The 12,147-nt window shown below is 52.5% G+C and overlaps 1 protein-coding gene across 9 annotated transcripts in view; it reads right to left on the bottom strand.

Moving 5' to 3' along the window:
* Window positions 1-8,632: 8,632 nt before the first annotated feature.
* Window positions 8,633-12,147, bottom strand: part of TOX2 (TOX high mobility group box family member 2) — a 156,367-nt gene continuing 152,852 nt past the window's right edge. For all 9 annotated transcript variants that reach the window (XM_016937947.3, XM_063802537.1, XM_514661.9 and 6 more), the window contains 2 exons: window positions 11,390-11,517; window positions 8,633-9,598 (listed from right to left, as the gene is read on the bottom strand). In XM_016937947.3, coding sequence (XP_016793436.1) covers window positions 9,562-9,598; window positions 11,390-11,517 — 165 coding nt within the window. In that variant the 3' untranslated portion in view covers window positions 8,633-9,561. The remainder of the gene's footprint in view (window positions 9,599-11,389; window positions 11,518-12,147) is intronic.

Below are 12,147 nucleotides of genomic sequence, written 5' to 3'. Positions count from 1 at the left end.
CAATGATTGTGTAGTTCACTGGGAGGACACAGGGGGAAGCAAGATGGAGGAGGAGCACTAAATCCTCTTTTTCCATGAAAAGAAGTGACTAAAAGGCATTTAAAAATTGGCTAGGCTCACGCCTGTAGTCCTAGCACTTTGGGAGGCCGAGGTGGGCGGATCACAAGGTCAGGAGATTGAGATCATCCTGGCTAAAGCTGTGAAACCCGTCTCTACTAAAAATACTAAAAATTAGCCAGCCGTGGTGGTGGGTGCCTGTAGTCCCAGCTACTTGGGAGGCTGAAGCAGGAGAATTGCTTGAATCCGGGAGGCGGAGGTTGCAGTGAGCCAAGATTGCACCATTGCACTCCAGCCTGGGTGACAGAGTGAGACTCCATCTCAGAAAAAAGAAAAAAAAAATCTATAAATCAAGAAATAGCAGTGTGTGCATATTCAGTTGTTAAATAACAAAAAGAGTTGAGAATATTTATCCCTAGGTGGTGAGAATCAGAGATTGAAGGAGGGAAGAGCAGAGGACACCCTGACATCATTATAAGCTTCATGGTCTGGTTTGACTTTTGTTTTTTGTTTTTGTTTGAGACGGAGTCTTGCTCTGTCCCCCAGGCTGGAATGCAGTGGTGCAATCTCGGCTCACTGCAAGCTCCACCTCCCGGGTTCGCACTATTCTTCTGCCTCAGCCTCCCGAGTAGCTGAGACTATACAGGCACCTGCCACCACACCAGGTTAATTTTTTGTATTTTTTTTTTTTTTTAGTAGAGATGGGATTTCACCGCATTAGCCAGGATGGTCTCGATCTCCTGAACTCGTGATCTGCCCACCTTGGCCTCCCAAAGTGTTGGGATTACAGGCATGAGCCACCATGCCCGGCCTGGTTTGACTTTTTAAGGCAGGAATATGTGGTCAGTCTTCCATATCCGTGGGTTCTGCATGATGGATTCAACCTACCACAGATCAAACATATATTTTTTAAAAGTACAACAGTAAAAATTAATATAAATAAAGCCAAAACAGTATAACAACTATTTACATAGCAGTTATATTGGATTAGATGTTATCAGTAATCTAGAGATGATTTCAAGTACACAGGAAGATATGCATAGGTTATTTGCAAATTCTATGCCATTTTGTATAGGAGACTTGAGCATCTGTGGATTTTGGTATCTGTAGAAGGTCCTGGAACCAATCCCCTGTAGATACCAAGGATTGATTATATTATTAAAGTGTTTTTTTTTTCTTTTTTTTTTTTTGAAATGGAGTTACACTCTTGTTGCCCAGGCTGGAGTGCAACAGTGAGATCTTGGCTCACTGCAACCTCCGCCTCCTGGGTTCAAGCGACTCTCCTGCCTCAACCTCCCGAGTAGCTGGGATTACAGGCATGCACCACCATTCCGGCTAATTTTGTATTTTTAGTAGAGACAGGGTTTCTTCATGTTGGTCAGGCCGGTCTTGAACTCCCGACCTCAGGTGATCGGCCCGCCTTGGCCTCCCAAAGTGCTGGGATTACAGGCATGAGCCACTGCACCTGGCCGCAATTATATTATTAAAGTTTTAAAGTTGAAGTCAAGGACGTTGAAAATTAGCACCCTTACACCCATGTAGATGTTACTTGCTATTTTAAAACTGTGTGAAAGGCCTGTGCAGGGCACCACCAGCACAATGTTTACACTGCCAGGTCCAAGTCCCCTTTTCTTGTCCCCCTAGGGCCCTTTCTAATGCTCAGGGCATCTTAGCTCAGGCTGCCGTAACAAAACATTACAGACTGGGTGGCTCAAGCAACAGAAATTTGTTTTCTCGCAGTTCTGGAGGCTGGAAAGTCCATGATCAAGGCGCCCGCATGGCTGGTTTCTGGTGAGGGCCCTTCCTGGCTTGGCGATGGCTGCCTTCTCTCTGTGTCCTCACCTGGTAGGTGGGAGGGGGGGGGTCTGGTGTCTCCTCTTGGGACACTGATCCCATCATGAGGACTCTACCCTCGTGACCTCTTCTCAACCTGTCACCTACCAAAGGCCCCATCTCCAGATACCATCGCCTTGAAGGTCAGTGCTTGAACATACAAATTTTGGGGAGACACAATACAGTCCACGGCATAAGGCAACAGTGAAATCACAGCTGGCCTCTGCACCCCTCCTCTGTTGATTGGAACTTCTTCAAAGTGGTTTCTTTAAACTGCTTTGCACTTGCACTTCAGAAAGCTCATTTCTGTCCTCTGATTCCCTTCCCATGCCTCAAAGTCAGCCTTGGTCTTGGGTACAGGGGGCACAACAGTCACGTGGCAAATGCATAGTGGTGTAGGCCCCAGGGCTGAGGTTCTGACTTTTGAGGACTGTGGGCTCCTCATCCAGCACTCTCGCTCATGTTGCCTGCGAGTACATATCCAGTTTCCAGTGGCGTTCTGCATCGTGGCAATTTGGATTCCTGTCCTTCACTGTCACCACCCTCGTCTAACGTCGCCACCTCCTCTCCCCTGGATGACTGCGCAGCCTCCTGACAAATCTTCCCACGTCCACTCCTCCACCCCTGCCATCCCCTTCCCTCTCAACCGCCAGAGGGGTCCTGTAAAACTGCCATTTGGGCCATGCCTCTCCTAAACTTAGATGACTTCCCGTTGTTCTTACAACACAGTCTAAACTCCTCTTGCAGCCTGGCCAGGCTCCTGCCGGCTTCTCAAAATCATGCCATGTTCCCCTTTGGCCATTTCCGCAGGCAACACTGGTTTCCTTGTTATTTCAGAGCAAGCCAGCGTCTTCCCACCCCAGACGTCTGTGTGCCCGTTCTTCTGCCAGGAACTCCGTTCTGATACTGTCCTTGCCTGTTCTTTGCTTCCTTCAGGTCTCCACTCAACAGCCAGCTCCATTCCCTCTCTGAGGTGCCACACGCTACCTGTCCCTGTTCCCTCTCTGAGATGCCACGCACTACCTGTCCGCTGTCCCCCGTCATGTCACCCTATCCTATCTTGTCACCATCTCACACTTCCTGTTTATTCATTAGCGTATTTGTGTAAGAAAATGTTGACTGGAATCTTTCCTGTTGCCCAGGAGGGTGACCAGGGATCCCCGTGGAGGAGAAAGAGGGTGTAAGCGTGGCAGGGGTTGATTCGCAGTGGGGCCACACATCACCTCCCTGCCCCTGGCCCCTCACACTCATCCCTGGAGCTCATGAGAAGGATGGACAGCAGCTCCTCCCTGGTCAGCACCCCGTGTGCATCCACACCCCTGACCCCTGCAAGAAAACGACTGCAGGCTGGGTCGGGCCTCCAGGGTACTTCCTCAAAAGGCCTTTCTTCCCCACCTTCTCCCCATCTAAAACAGGCCTCCTTTTATTCTTGCTCATAGCAGCGATTTTCAGCCCTTCTCAGCAGCCTCACAATCGGAAGTCTTCTCTGCGCCTGCGCGTGTCCTTGTTTAGGGCTTATTTCTCCTGCTATCCTGAAGTCCAGAAGGCTGGAGACCTGCCTGGTCTGTGTCACTTGTCACTTTGCCACAGCAGCTGGCACTTAATAGGAGTTCATTAAATGCTTGCTGAATGAATGCCAGCTGTCCTGTTTTTGTATTTAATAGAAACCTCTGGAAGGCAGCCTTCCTCCACTTGGAAGCAGAGCTCTCAGGCAGAAGGTCAAATACAGGCAAGGCCAGGCTGGCAGAGAGATGGGCAGGTGGGTGGCGCGTGGCTGCACCTTCTGTTAGCAGTAGCAAGATTGAGGAGGAGAGAAGCAAAGCTTGCGCCCTGCAGGCAGAGTGAAACGGGGACCAGAGAGATTAAGGGTGACACTGCTCTCTTCACTCTCAGGCCCAGGTTCTTAAAAAACACACATAATAAAACATGAGAATGTGAGTCGTTATGAGTCAGACCCCTACAAATATGCCATCATTTTCAATCCCAACAAGTGTCCTCTGGGAATGGTAATAGTATTCCCATTTTTCAGATAAGGAAAGCAAGACCTAGAGAAAGATAAGCAAACAACATTTATTATATCAAATTGTCCCAGGCAATTCACACATACTGTCTCATTTAATCAGTAGGCTGAGCCATAGCTATTACCATAAGGTTTTGCATATGAGGAAACCAGATCTCCAAGTGGAAAGTCTTCCAATGTCATCATCTTTTTCCTTCATTCGAAGGACAATGACAGGTCATCTGGTCCACTTTGCCAGGATACAGCCATTTTGCAGAAATAAATGTGTCTCGTAACTCATGCATGTCCCCCTATACATGTTGAAACCTAAGAAAAAATTACAAGCATGTTAGATGATGCCTGCAGGGACAGCCGATGTGCATAGGACTGTTTGATCCTGCACCAAATGTCCCCAGACCGCTAAGTTTGAGTTCTTATATCTCCTTCCCTTGCCCAGCATTGCTTCTCATGGCTTTTGGTGTGCCCGCCTCTAGCAGACAGTTTTTTGCTGACTTCCTTCATATGCTAAAGGCTGGAAGATAAAGTTGCTGGGGTTGTGTGTAAAGTGATGATCTGGGCACTTTTTGCAAGTCAAACCCCCAGGGCTTTAGTGCCTGAGCTCTCTTCCCTCCTGGAGTTTTGCTTCCTACGTGCAAGTGGAGGAAATTTGGAAAAGGAGAGATGTGGGGTCTGATGTCATTTTAATTCTCGGCTTCATGCAAATTATGTGACCTCCAGCAAGTACCTTGGCGTCTCTGGGCAACACGTTCGTCCCCTGAAAATGTGTTGTGATATTCGGCAAAAGCATCACTGTGAGTTCCATAAACTTGCATTTTTCCCCCAGGGCACATTTCCTCTAGGACAGTGGTCCCCAACTTTTTTTGGCACCAGTGACCAGTTTCATGGAAGACAACTTTCCCATGGCTGGCAGGTGGCGGGGAGATGGTTCTGGGATGAAACTGTTGCACCTCAGGTCATCAGGCATTAGTTAGAGTCTTATAAGGAGCGTGTAACCTACTTACAAGGAGCATGTAACTCGCATGCGCAGTTCACAATAGGGTTCACGCTCCTGTGAGAATCCAATACTGCTGTTGATCTGACAGGAGGTGGGGCTCAGGCGGTAATGCTTGCTCGCCCACCGCTCACCTCCTGCTGTGTGGCCCGGTTCCTGACAGGCCACAGACCGGCCCAGGGGTTGGGGACCCCTTCTCTGGGATGATTCCATTTCCCATCCCTGCTGACTAGCTGTGGCCATCAGGAAACGGGAAGCAGTGACGGGCACCACTTCGTTTCCCGCTTCTGCAGGATCCCCGGCTCACTCACCACTGGCTGGCTATAGAGGACTCAGGGAGCGCTCCGAGGGTGAAGGGGGTGGCAGAGCCACCACAGAGAAGAACCTTGGATCCCCAAATGTTCTTGGTGGCTTGGAGGAATCAACTCTGTTGGGTTAAGCTGCTGAGATGGGAGTTGTTTCTGCAGCGTAGCCTAGCACGTCCTGAATAGTACACGATGCAAGAAACTTGACCTGGTGCAGAGATTAAGTATTATTATATAATAATGAGAAATAATACTATTTTAAGGACTTACCTATATTAACTCATTGTTACTAGAACAGCCCTTTGAAGAGGAGACTATTATCTCCAAGTTAGACATGAGGAAACAGAAGTTAAGAAACTTGCCTGAGCTCATACAACTTGCAGGCAGCCAAGTGAATATTCTCCCAGGCAGGCTGTGACCCAGCCCTCCCTCCTCACCACCACCCCGACACTGCCTCTCACTCTGACTGACTACCCTTCAGCGTTTGGTGGGCTTGAGGTTATTCGTTTTGGGTAATTTGGGAAGCAGAGCTGGTTAATAACTGATGGGTTGAACAATTTTTTTAAACTCCTGAATCTATAACAGCACATCAGATCTTTTTTGCATGGGAGTTACTTCAAACTTTCAAGAACAGATAATTCCATGCTAACTGATGTATGTATACGTATGTGCTGTGTGGCAGAGAAGAGCTGCTCTGTTGTTTGTATTCTTGCTGAATGAACGTATCGAATTTTAGCATCACGGACTCTGAAAATTAATCAAAAAATTAATCTGTGCCATGTTGCCCACATTCCAATCCAGTGTAAAAATTTCTGTGTATCCCTCCAGGGAGGAATGACTACTAGGCAATTTTGGGACCAGCCATGCCTGCCTTCTGGGGTTGGGGGAGGGGGCGTGGTCTCAGCCTCGGCCCAGGTCCTGCCTCCTGTTTGGACCGAGATGCGTTTGTTGCGGGAGGTGTGAGATGGAGAAACCTGAGGAAGGCGCTTGGCCCTGGGAAGGGTGAGTGGGGTTGCTCCCTGGGACAGCTCTGTGGGCAGTGGGGGCAGGCTGCAGGCTGCAGATAGGAGTTAAAGGTGTTCATACTGTTGGGGCCACTGCTCTAGGGTCCGGCAATAACTTGAAGCCTCAAGGTGTGAGGGGCCCCGACCGTAGACTGGCCCCGGCAGGTGGAGGATGCTGCAGGGAGAACCTGGCCCACGACAAGGCTGGGGCACCCAGGGCTAGCAGCTTTGGGAGCACAGGGATGGGGAGTGGGAGAGCCCATGGCAGAGACCCCAGTGCTTTCACAGCCGGTGTGACCCTGGGTTCTTGGAGGTGCTGTGGGTCGTGGCCACCATCATTGCAGGATGGAGTAGAAAACATGCAGCAGACACTGCCTCCCACGAAGGAGGAAGCCCCTGGAGTGGGGCTTGGGTGGTGGTTTCGGGGCTGAAAGTCTTGTAGTTGCAGGTAAGGCCAGAGCCAGAGACATTTGGAGCAATACCGATGTGGCCCCACTTGGGCCATGGGCATAGTCAGTATGGTAGGCTGTTGCCTTAGAAACATACGGGCCTGAGATGGGGATTCTGGTTCAAGCGATTTACTGAGTGGGTGCTCTCAGAAGGGAGTCACATCCTCAGAGCAGGGCGGGGTCGGGGGAGGGAGCTTAGCAAGGATGGTGTTGCCGCTGGAGGCAGATTCACGCTGCTCCCGTGGACTCGGGTTGTGAATGGGACCACAGAGTTGGCGTCTCCATTATTTGGTCATTAGCTGTGGCAGCTCTGGGGGGCAATGACTGGGATGGCACTCAGGACCTGGGGATGGGCTCTGGCAACAGAAGAGGACAGGGGAGAGGGGGACACCAGTGCCAACTACTGCAGTCGGCACTACAGACTGAATGGTTGTGTCCTCCCGGAATTTGATTGTTGGAATCCTAACCCTCAATGGGCCAGTATTTGGAGGCGGGGCCTTTGGAAGGTGACTGAGTGGAGCCCTCAGGATTGGGGTGAGTGCTGTTAAATTCTGGAGAGCACCCTCCCCTCCTGCCCTGTCGGACACAGCGAGAGGATGGACGTTTACGAACCAGCAAGTGAACCCTCACCTGACACTGAAGCTGCCAGCGCCTTGATCTTAGACCTCCCAGCCTCCACAACTGAGCAGTAAGTTCGTGTTGCTGTGAGCCACCTGGCCCATGGCACTCTGTTATGGCAGCTGGGATGGACTAAGACAGTCGCTGTCCACTCCATGGCCCTGAAATTGGCCTTTAGGCTCTATTCTCACTCTCTGGGCCACAGAACACACCCGTGCGACAGTCCCTGATATCTGCAGGCAGGGCGCTTAGGTTCTGCTTGGGGCCTCTGAGTGTCCCGTGCAGCCTAGAGGGGGTGGCCTTGGCGTGTGGATGCTCGGAAAGGACTCCTGAGCTCCTGGTGCAGCTGTGAGGGGTGGCAGCAGGCCTCCGCCTCAGCACCACTGTACAAGGAGGTCCGTGTACTCTTGTCATTGTGGGCTGTCTGCGTGGATCCCAGTGATGCTGTTTTCACAAACATGGAAGCAAGAGTTGAATATTAAACTGTCTAAGCCGTCGTGTTACTGACAAGCCCCACATAGAAAAGGAAATTGTAACCACATGAAATATTTATGCTGCACATTGCGGTGCTGCTGCTGACGGGACGGCAGGTGGCTGGTTTGTTTGGGGTTTTTTTATTATTCTAAAGTGGATTACAAAATGCCCTCCAGTGGGGAAACTGCACCCCACTCCTGGGCTGTCATCTGGAAGGAGGGGGTTTACCGTGATTGGAGAGTGAGAGGCTGGGAGAGCTGTCCTGAGTGTGGGGGCTCCTCTGTCTGGGTCCCGAGCCTGGCTGGGCGCGGGGGCACCTGTCCCCACCTCAAAATGGCTGCATCACAGGGTGCAAGAGTTGCAGCCTCCAACCAGGCAATTGGTATTTTTCCAGATGTAGTTAAAACAGTCAACTATTATTTGCCTTTTGTTGTTGTTTGCTGTCGTTGTTAGTATCACCATCTAACATCTGCTGGGAAATCTGGTTTAAAGAATTCCCTGTCTGGGATGCTTCCTACACTCAGGTTTGAAAAACCCCTTGGCCTCCTCCCTGGATTCCCACTGCTCACCTCCACAAGCCTGGGTGGCCCCATCCTCCAGAGGAAGGGCTCGCCACTGTCACCAGCTGATGCAAATTCCTGTGTGGCGGCGTTCTTGCCCACACCCCTTCTCATCATCGCAAGAGCCCTACGGGTCTGACCACTGTTACCCCCTTAGAGGGCAAGACTGAGGTCAGAGTGGTCCCATCACCCACACACAAACCCACACGGGCTGGTAAAGGTCAGGGAAGACTTCAACCCGCGTCCGTCTGGCCCGAGGGGCTCTATGCCACTTTAGGGGGTTCAACCCTGGCTCACCAAGGGCAAGGAGACACAGACTTGTTTTCAGCTTTTCAGAAGTTTTATTATAAAGAGATTTGAGAGAAGCACTGGGCACCAAGACAGACACTTGCCAGGGCCAGGAAACAGCTGCAAACGACGTCAAGAACCCAAACCCAAACGAAACCCCAAAACCACGCACACGGTAGGATAAGCTGTAACTTTGTTCTCAAGGTTTCTTCATAAATAGACAAAAGTCGTCGCCGGCAATTTAAAATAGATGAATACATGATTAAAAGGAGAGCAGTGCTCCGGGGTGGCTCGCAAGCGTCCGGTCCTTGCTGTGAGGATGACAAAACGGTTTGGCAGCCGCTTTTGTGCACGTCTCCCTTAAGATAAAACTTAAAAATGTGCTAAGGATCATATAAAATGCTTTTTACCTTAAAGGAAACTACTTTTTTCCCCACAAAATAGTCTTACAGATGTCTTCAGCACAGTTCTAAAACACGTAGTCAACTACTTACACGGAACCAACAGTTTCTAGGTTTCGTAATCTTTTGTTCACACTGGAAAACCGATGTGCACGTCTGTGCCGGGGGCCGGCCCTCTGGCCCATGCATCTGGGGTGGGTGTCCGTTGGTAAGCGACCCCGCCAGGGACAGCCCACGTGGGCTGGGGCTGGAGCTGGGGCCGGGTGTCCAGACATAGGGAACCGTGCGCAGGGCGAGGACAGGGTCCACAGTTACCCTGGAGCAAGCAGGTCAGCGGGCAGAAGGTTCCTGCAGGTTCTTTGGGCTGGTGGCGGGCAGTGGGCTGCCTCTGCAGAGTCTGGTGGGAGGTTGAGGAAGAGACTCAGCCCCCAGGCAATGGGTGTGTCACTGCTCTCTCCGATGGGCCACCCTGCCTCTGGCCAGGGCCTCTTTTCTGCTGTCAGCCCTTCAGGCTCTGAGCAGTGCCTTCCAGCGAGCCTCAGGGATGGTGGGGAGGCGGGATTAGGTGAGGTAGAGCGATTTGTCCCTGGGGAGCAGGCTGTGAGAGAGAGGAGGGGCTGTCAAAGCTGTTGGGTACCTCTCCAGGCCAGGGGAGCACCAGGACCCCTGCACTGTACGCCCCACCCCACCCCTGGATTCAGCTGCCCCTCTGTGGCTGAATAAGGGACTTGCAGCTGCAAGTCCCACCCCCACCCACCTCTGCACCAAGCAGAACCAAACCCCTCCCGGAAACCCAGCAGGGGACCACCCGGTCCTCAGCTCTGGGTGAAAGGGCAGTAGTGTGTCTGTCTTCATCGAGGCGCACGCCGATGTCACCATTGCTCTCACATGGGTTTTTAATCACAGGAATTTGTAAATCTCAAACTGAATTAAGGGAGGACAGGTGCTTTTTATGTTTTTAAAATACGGCCCTGCTGGGGTCTGACCTCCATGCTGGGTGTGATGGGCAAGCCTCAGGAGGCTTGGACATTGTGTGACACTCCCTTACATACCCTAAGTATTCTGACTTTTGAGAAGGAAACTTAGGGACAGGAAAGGGCTGGGGTAGGAGGGCCTGCACCTGCTTGGGGTGCAGGGAAGGGATTCTTGCTGAGCCGAGTCCGCCCACCCACGTAGAATCTCACTTCAGGCATGTCAGAAATGGGGCATGTGCGGTGGTCACTTGTTCAGTGTCCAAGGGCGCTGGCGGGTTCAGCAGAGGAACCAGCCGTGTGCTGGGAGGCCGAGGCTAGGGCTGGGGGCAGCGGTTCTCAGCAGCAAGGTGGCCACCCGACAAGTGCGCTGTGCCTTCCAGGGTGTGGCGCTGTCGCTGGGACAGCTGCTTGGCACTACGTCCCCCAGGTGTGGCTGCGGGACTCATTTTTGCCAAGGGAATGGGAACCCGGCTGGCGGGTTACGGAGCAAGTGTCCCTCCTCACTGCATTCTCCCCCTCCTGCTGGCTGCAGTTGTTGAAAGGTCACTCTTCCCCGGAGTTGGGGTGGCGTGGATCCAGGAAGACTTTCTAGAGGGAGGTGTTAGCATGGATTTGAAAGGTGGAGTGCAGGATAGGAACAGAGGCCTGAGACAGGAGGCCCACAGGAGGACTAGGGAGGACACTGGGGTGCAGGGAGAAGGGGTCTCTAAGGTGTCTGTAATTCCTTGGGATAGACAGTGGGTCCCTTCTCCCACCGTGTCCCACCGAGGTCCCCTGTCCTGCATTCTTAGCTGTTCTAGTCTTGGGAGCTGCCCTGCCCAGTGGGCTACACTCACCCCGGGGCAGCCCACAGCCAAGGGCTGACTGATGAAGGGTTCAAAAAGCCAGTTCCCTGACCTCCAGGTGGGAGCCACTCTAGCACCGTTCATGCTCCAGGGCTCCCATGGGATGAGGCAGAAGCAAGTCTTCAGCTGAGGCCACATCCCCCCTCAGCTCCTTCCCCCACCCTGTCCTGCCTCCCTCGCCCCCTTCTCCTGCAAGCTTTCCCCGGTGCATCCCCAAAGGCACCCAATCCCTGCTGCCTCAGGCTCTGCTTCTAGGGAACTGGCCTAAGATGCAGCACTCATCTGTGAATGTCACGTGGAAGCACTTGTGAAAAAAACAGGAGCAAGGAAGCAGCAGCAAGACTGAAGACTAGTCAGTTTCCCAAGCAGGCATCAGCATCAGGCCAGCAGAGTCCTTCCGGGGCCTGGCTCTGCGGTGTCATCTGAGATATCGATCCCCTCGGCAGGGCTGACAGTGACTGCAGGGTCCTCCCCTGTCCACGTTGCCCTTGGCCATTCTCCCATCCCTGGCCATCCTGTTCCCACTCTCCCTGGCTGGCAGGACAAAGGCAGGGATGGGCGAGGACTAACCTGCAGGTGCTGATGCCACACTCCCCACTGGGGTAGCTGCTGTCCCAGTCCCCGCTGCTGGTGGGGTTGGATGGGCCAGGTGAGCAGGATCCCGAGCTGCTGGGGAACTCAGAGATGTGCGGGAAGTCCTACAGAGGGGGAAGGAGGAGGCCATGAGCCAAGGAGAGATGAGGGGGCAGACTGTCCCAGGCCTCCCGGGGTGAGAGCCCATGTGTCCAAGGGTGTCCACACCGAAGAGACGCTGCCTCCAGGGCTGCTGCCTTCCTCCCAGTAGAGCACCTTTCAAAATGTTCAACCCTTGTCTTGGCTGAATCAGGGGCTGAAGGACTTGGCTTTCAGGGCCTTTCCCTTTCTGGGCCTCAGTTTCTCGATCTGTAAAATGGAATTACTGAACCCAATGACCTCTAAGGGCCATGTGAACCTCGTAGCAATCTCTGTGGAACAATTAGCGGGGGTAAGGTCTCGAAGGCTTTGGGAAGGGCCAGGATGCCCTTCCTGAGGGCTGAGGATGCAGGAAGGGCGGACTGGAATATCCTAAGAGTCAGTCTGGCAACTTGTGAACTGTTCACTGCAGCCAGCACATCTCAGGTAAGGTGTGCGAGACCCACTTCCTAGATGTGATAACTGAGGCTCAGAGAGGTCAGGTGCCAAGGCTGAGGTTATATCACTGGTGAGTGGCAGGGCCAGGGTTTGAAAGGGCAAAGCCGCTTCCCCTCCCCACACGGTCACAGAAGGGCTGTTCTGCTCTTCCCTGCTTA

This window comes from Pan troglodytes, chromosome 21, assembly GCF_028858775.2.
Source record: "Pan troglodytes isolate AG18354 chromosome 21, NHGRI_mPanTro3-v2.0_pri, whole genome shotgun sequence".
NCBI lineage: Eukaryota > Metazoa > Chordata > Mammalia > Primates > Hominidae > Pan > Pan troglodytes.
The sequence above is the reverse complement of the archived record's forward strand: the minus strand, read 5'-3'. Positions and strand labels throughout refer to the sequence as shown.